This window comes from Carassius carassius, chromosome 8 (assembly GCF_963082965.1).
Source record: "Carassius carassius chromosome 8, fCarCar2.1, whole genome shotgun sequence".
Lineage (NCBI taxonomy): Eukaryota > Metazoa > Chordata > Actinopteri > Cypriniformes > Cyprinidae > Carassius > Carassius carassius.
Window position 1 is genome coordinate 34,870,745 of NC_081762.1, and position 7,500 is coordinate 34,878,244.

The following is a 7,500-nucleotide window of genomic DNA, read 5'->3' on the forward strand; positions in this document are numbered from 1 at the left end:
TCTCAAAATCCAGTCATGAAAATGAAAGTTACATTTTAATTTGGGCAGTCATGAAATTAGTCAAAGTTAGCATAAATGAATCGGATCAAATCTCCAGATGGACCAGTATCTGTAGAAGTTGGTTGAAATCTGAATCCTGCGTGTTGTGTGTGTGTGTGTCTGTGATCGACTGAAGAGAGTCTCGATGAGGACACAAACACATGAACTACATCAGCAGAACTGTTCGGAGTCACTTCACACGCAGTTTGAGTAAAACCAGTCTTTTACATGAAGCCATTGTGCTACAAATATGAGCATTACTGCTGAAAACATGAATAAAACTTGACTTGTTAAAGAAATAAATCACACAGTATTTCTTCCATGTTTTAATTTTAATAGCAAATCAAAAAATCAAATGTTTAAATTTCATTAAGACAAATTAAATTTGGGTGAAACTTGTTTTTCATAATTCTATTACTTGTAGATGAACTTTAAACACAATTGTAAATAAGTATAAAGGATGGCATTGGTTTTATTGTATTTTAATTAGCATATGTTTGTGTTTCTTTGGTACGGAGAAGCGTGGATGTTCACTGGTGTCAGTACTGAATACTGAGATGTTGCTACTCTGACAACACTAGGAAGGGTTATCAGCCTCACTCTTTCCAATACAGATCACGATCGAGGCCATGAAGAGTGACATCGATGAGGTGGCCTTACAGGGAATCGAGTTCTGGTCCAACGTCTGTGACGAGGAGATGGATCTGGCCATTGAAGCCACTGAGGTGAGCATGATGCGGTCTCAGTCTGCTGCTCTGCTAGCGCTCGTTCCTGATCCGCTGTGTTCTGTCCTCAGGCCTCGGAGCAGGGACGTCCTCCAGAGCACACCAGCAAGTTTTACGCTAAAGGAGCTCTGCAGTACCTGGTGCCCATCCTGACACAGACGCTCACCAAACAGGTTGGTCTCTGGGGGAAACCTGCTGCTCGTACTTCCTTCTGAGTGAATCAACACACTGAACCAAACTGAAGTGATCTCTGGCAGTGTCATTATCTCCGAAGACCTCCAGTCTGTCTCGTTCAGCCTTTGACCCTGGACCGTTACCTTAAAACTAGTTAGTTATTAAAGCAGTAGTGCTAGTTATTCATGATTGACCAATCAGAAATATGGCAGAGCCAGCAAATCACCCAACACACAAGTAAAAGTTGATTAGCATGTTCGTCATAACGTGATAGAAAACCGCTTCATATTTTTACTATAACGTTTGATAAATCCATGAGCTGACGTTTCTTTTATTACAGTACCTGACACTGCTTTTAATAGCTGGCCTCGAGGGCTGCGTTCAGACTGAAGGCAAGAGTGTTTCTGTTCTTGAGTCGTAACAGTGTGAACACCATGCAGTCAGTTTTGTCCGATTCTGATTTGTGCCCTCCATGTTTCCTAGTCAGATTAGGTTGAGACCGTGTGCTTCTGAAATCTGAATTGGGGATGGGCGAGATCTTAGTTTGTGGTGTATATAGCAGTGAATATCAGTTCTCCCTTGATCTCTGTTGAATCTTCAGTTTGTTCCCTCACTGTGTGTGCTGTGTGCAGGATGAGAACGACGACGATGACGACTGGAACCCGTGTAAGGCTGCAGGTGTGTGTCTGATGCTGCTGGCCACCTGCTGCGAGGACGACGTGGTGCCACACGTGCTGCCCTTCATCAAAGAGCACATCAAGCACCCGGACTGGCGCTACCGCGACGCCTCCGTCATGGCCTTCGGCTCCATCCTGGAGGGCCCCGAGCTCAGCCAGCTGAAGCCCCTGGTCATCCAGGTGAGGGCCGGCACTGGGGGGTGTGTGTGTGGGTCTGCGTGTGTGTGACGCCCGTCTCTCTCTGCAGGCCATGCCCACCCTCATCGAGCTGATGAAGGACCCCAGTGTGGTGGTGAGGGACACCACGGCCTGGACGCTGGGACGCATCTGTGATCTGCTGCCCGAGGCTGCCATCAATGAGGTGTATCTGGCCCCTCTCCTGCAGTGTCTGATCGAGGGCCTCGGGGCCGAACCCCGCGTGGCCTCCAACGTCTGCTGGGTGAGACACGTCGCTCTGTCTGCCGTCACATCAGTGCTCTCGTGAAGAGAAGACCTGCCTGATGACCATTGAGGCATTTGTTGGAGTAGTTGAACAAAGTTGGCACTGAATGTAATGCATCTTTAACTGCTAAGTACTTCAGTATTGGTACAGAATACATGATTTGGTGTATTAGATTGTCAAATGCTTAGTTTTCGTATGTGTGTAGTCGTCAAACGGCTGATGTAGCGTGTGTTGGTCTAATGGGATCGGTCAGTCGTGCTGTGGTACCAGACTCACAGATGCTGTTTGCAGGCCTTCTCCAGTCTGGCTGAAGCGGCGTACGAGGCCACAGACGCTGCTGACGATGAGGAAGAGCCCAGCACATACTGCCTGTCCTCCTCCTTCGAGCTCATCGTCCAGAAGCTGCTGGAGACCACAGACAGGTACACCATGATGGGAGTCAAACAGACACCAACCTAAAGGGATACTGCCCCCAAAAATCAAAGCCCTGTCATGAATGACTCGCCCTCATATCGTCCCAAACCTGTAAGATCTTCGTTCATCTTCAGAACACCAAAGAAGATGTGTTTGATGAAATCCGAGAGCTCTTTGACCCTCCACAGACCTCATCGTAACCAGTGTGGTTCATGTTTGGGGGGGTGCACACATGAACATGGGAATGAGTCTGAATTACAGGTTTAGTCACTTCAGTATGGGCTTCGGAGAGAGAGCGGGAGGATGCCCCTCGTTGTGATACGCTCCAAAATGGTGACAGTAACTCGGGGAGAAGAATAGTTGAAATAAGTTGTTTTTGTTTGTACACAAGTTGTCTTGTAGCTTTGTGAAATTCCGGTTGATCCGCTGTCACATGGACTGGTTTACTGATGTCTCCTTGCTACGTTTCTGGCTCTGGGAACATTTGAGTTACATTGTTGTCTGTGGAGGGTCAGAGAGCTCTCGGATTTCAAACACATCTTCATTGGTGTTCTGAAGATGAACTGAGATCTTACAGGTTTGGAACGATATGAGTCATTAATGACAGGACTTTCATTTTGGGGGGGCACTATCACTTTAAGATCAGGTTCCTTGAAATCCTGGAAAGTTTGTGAATCTAAAAAATTGTAAGTCCGTGAAAAGGTTTTGAAAAAGGTTTTTTTTTTTTTAATCTAATAAAATGCGTCTGGCCAGGATTTCTGAATCGGCCAAAATGTGGGGAATCATCTTTTTCTTCCTACAGTTGCCAGTGTTTTGTATTGGAGCGCTCCCACTGTATTTCTGACCATTATGGCCGCTCCTGTGATTAGTGTCCAATCCTGCCCGCTCATTATGATATTTAACTCATCAGGGAGCCACCATCAAGTATTTACATCTCTGAAGCAGCCATCTCTCTTGGCTCAACCCCTGAACGGTCAGTAGGGCTGGGTATTGTTCCAAATCTTTCGATCCGGTGCCAATTTCGATACCTCAGTTTCGATACCGGTTCCTAACGATACTTTTTTCAATACCATATGTTTTAAAATCCATTTCAACATCAACATAAATTCATCAAACACAAAACTTATTTTTCACCTTAATTAAAACAAATTCTGGTAACACTTCACACTCAGGATAACATTATTAATACAACTGGTTGTGCTTTTTGGATAGGGGTGCACCATTCAGGGGCGGACTGGGACCAAAAAGTGACCCTGGACTTTCTGGCCCACAGCAGCTCACCACATCATAATGCAAACGCCCCTGTTTTGATGTCATTTATTAATTTAATATTTAAGTAAACAGTTTGGGGATTTTAACCAATAGGGCAACTGATCCTCCATTGGGAAAAAAAAAAGACCAGCAGCTGTTCATTTAGCGACTCCTAGTGAGCGATACATGCTCATCACGACACAAACAATCTCCTAGAACTCACACTTTGCAATCAGTTAGCAGATCCATACGAATCATGCATGAAATAGAAGTTTATAAACTCAAACGACAGCTTTATGTGCTTTACAGATCAACTTGAAGTCTTTATTCATTCGAGATGTTCAATAATAGATCATCTTTGGCTCGGTAATACAAGTTCATGATCTGATTAGTGAACCGATGATTCTTTTGAGTCAATCTTTTAAAATAATCATTTATTTTGTTTAACGAAACCAGTGTGGAAACCAGTGTTTCACAAACTGGATAGATCTGAGGTGCAGGACTCGTTAGCCCCACGTCCCGGGGCTATTGTTTTCCAGTCCGAAGGGCTATCGTGAATAGTGATGTAAAACTCCTAACTTGTTTCGCGTTGTTCACTCGCTTGAAGGGGTGAAACGGATCGTAGCTGATCATTTGCACTTGTTTCTAAATCTTGCTGATTCAAGCGTTTTAAACAATTCGTGCGCGTTCGGAGCTTGCACTCACTCGTTCAAAGCACGTGCTGCGAGCAGCATTTCAGACAATGTGCGTGCAGAAAATGAATTCTTCTTTCATGTATCGTAACTTCTGAATGAACACACACACACAATTATATCAAAATAATTGTCTCTGCAAGTATTCTCGTAAACACAGTCGGTTATGTTTTAAGTGAACATACACAGTGGCCTGCTGCTTAGAGAAATTCGCTGTCCCGGATAAATCTGTTGCTCTCGCTCTGTTTTTTTAGACAGCGTGAAAGGGGGCGTGTTTCAAGATACGCAATGGAGTAGACCAAACTTCCGTTGTCACGGTACCAAAATTTCAGTATTCGGTACCGATACCAGTGAAAATCCACGGTTCTCGGTACCAATTTCGGTACCAAAGCAAAACACTAAAATATACTAATTAAAAATAAAACTTTTTAGCACTAAAAATAAAACCAATGCCATTCTTTATACTTATTTACAACTGTGTTTAAAGTTTTTCTACAAGTTATATAATTATGAAAAACAGTAAACAAGTTTCACCCAAATTTAATTTGTTTTTTAATTTTTGAAATTTAAACATTTTATTTTTGGTAAATAAAGGGGATTTGCTATTAAAACATGGAAGAAACATTGTGATTTATTTCTTTAAAAAATAGTTTTATAATTTTTTTCAACAGTAGTAGCAGTATCACATACATTTTACTAAATAATAGTAATATTTCTAGCACAATGCCTTTATGTAAAAATTTACTTTTAGGCCTAGCTAATGAATGCATATTTGTCATTTTAACTGATCTTAAGACTGGTGGTGATGCTTAAGATATTTTTGGTCATTGAGGGTTTCTGTAAAAAAAATAGTAATAGATCATATTAATTATTATTAAAAGATAATACTACTACTAATTCTACTATCATACTAATGTATATACAATGCACTATGAATTGATGAGCTGCTGGGTTCATGAATATTAATTACGTTGCCTGCGTTCGGTCAAAATGATTTGCTGAAATCAAAACGGGGCGGTACTAAATCAGCGCCAGCCAATGAAATTGCCATTTGCTCATTAGCTCCGCCCACTACCGGAGAAACCGGTATGTCTTCTGCTTGTTCGAAAATGAATATGAATAATTCTAAATGAACTCCATTATTTTGACAGGAGAAGACAACAAAGAATAGTTTACATGTAGCGTGCCGATTCAGCATGGTAAGACTCTCGCTCTCTCTCTCTTTGCATGTGTGAGAAACAGCGCTATCAGTAAAGCGACGGCGAGTCGTGCGCCTTCACACAGAGTTTACAGAGCATCAAATACAGGTGCGCTCTGCATCCATTGAGATGAACTGAAAAGTTCAGATCGCTTGATGGAGAGTGAACTCTGAAGCTCAGATGCTGAAATTAATGCAAGCGTCATGCGCTTCAGTCTATGTAGTAAACAAACCCACACGTCTCTGCCATTCATTAATTCACACAGAGACGCGCAGAACACGGATTCATATTTCAAACAACATTTGCGGCTTAACATTTACAGATACTGGTCCATATGGAGATATGATTTGATTAATTTATGCTAACCTTGACAAATTCCATGACTGTCCATATTAAAATGTATACGTTTCATTTTCATGACTGGATTTTGAGATTCCGTCCTCGTTTTCTGCTTCGCGGTAATCATAGCGCTGTATGCGTCAAGAACCGGGTTTGAACGGGTCCTCGGTACTACCGGTACTTACAGAAACCTGGTACCGTGACATTTTCATTTTTTTAGTACCGACTTGGCACCGAAGTACCGGGTCTTTTGACAACACTAGACCAAGCTAAACAGGTGGTATTGCCAGCTTTGGTTGCAATACTCTTATCGCATATGTTGCACTTTGCTGACTCGGCATCCACTTTTATAAAGTGTAGCCACACTTTAGACCTCTTTGGCATTGTAAAACGGAAACGTTTTGAGAAAAAACAACTGCACTTGTGTTGTGTGACTGCGAGTATCTTCAGAAATCCTCCCCGTCACGTCACGTGGTGGTGGACAGCCAATCACGGCGAATTTAGGTCCTTACATGCACGTATGCTACAAGCTCACACAGACACAGCCGCTTGGCAAAAAAAAGATAAAAACCGGCCGCTTGGCTTTTGGAACTGAAATTTGGCACCGAAAGATAAATAATTTTTCGATACTTTCGATATTTTTCGAAGTTTTTCGTTCGATACCGTAAAGGCATCAAAGTTCGGTACCCAGCCCTGACGGTCAGATCGGACTCAGACTGCTGTTTTTTCTTTGGCTACTTTTAAACTGGGTTAAAGGTGTGAAATGTTGCTGAATTACATTGAATTGAATTGAATTGAAATTTATTTGACAAGTTTATAAAATTGTACAAAATACAAGTATTCCATACACTTTAGAAAAAACTGTCGAGGATAAAAGCACAATAAAGCCATTGGCTTGTTTCCATTGCGGCCCTCGATGTTAAGTATAAAGGTTATGTGTACGTGCAGAATAGACAGACCATACAGTATCTCCTAATCATAATTTATCACATCAATAAAAATCTACTTTTAAACTATATAGTAGAGATAATTCACCAAACATACAAATCACAACTGACACTAAACATCCCACTAAATGACACAATTTACAATAAAATCACCACAAAACACACTAACTACCCTCACCAAACAGCCATCTTTTTACCATTCTTTTAAAACTCAAAAAATCTTTTACTCCCTTTATTGAAACTGGTAATTTATTCCATGCTATAGCACTAGTATATAAAAAGGAATTTTTCCCTACCAAACTCTTAAATTTACATGGACAAATATTAAAATCCCTACCCCTAGGTTTATATGAATGCTGCTGACTCGCCATATAAAAATAATTTTCTAAATACCTTGGAACCACATTATTGACAATCCTATGTGTCAGACCCATTTTTAAAAATATCACCCGTTTTTCCACCGTCAATATCCCCAACTCCTTAAAACTTTCACTATGTAATTGCGCCCTAGAATGCACCTTTAAAATTATCCGAACTAATCTATTTTGAGCCTTTTGCAATTTATTCTTCAAAACTTGGGAACAACCATTATACCAAAAGG

The 7,500-nt window shown here is 41.4% G+C and overlaps 1 protein-coding gene across 1 annotated transcript in view; it reads left to right on the plus strand.

Annotated features, from left to right (window-relative positions):
• The window catches only part of LOC132145728 (importin subunit beta-1), a 34,346-nt gene that overhangs the window by 15,645 nt on the left and 11,201 nt on the right, over positions 1-7,500 (plus strand). Inside the window, exons 8-12 of the mRNA XM_059556949.1 lie at positions 654-764; positions 836-937; positions 1,571-1,795; positions 1,863-2,054; positions 2,349-2,479. Coding sequence (XP_059412932.1) covers positions 654-764; positions 836-937; positions 1,571-1,795; positions 1,863-2,054; positions 2,349-2,479 — 761 coding nt within the window. The remainder of the gene's footprint in view (positions 1-653; positions 765-835; positions 938-1,570; positions 1,796-1,862; positions 2,055-2,348; positions 2,480-7,500) is intronic.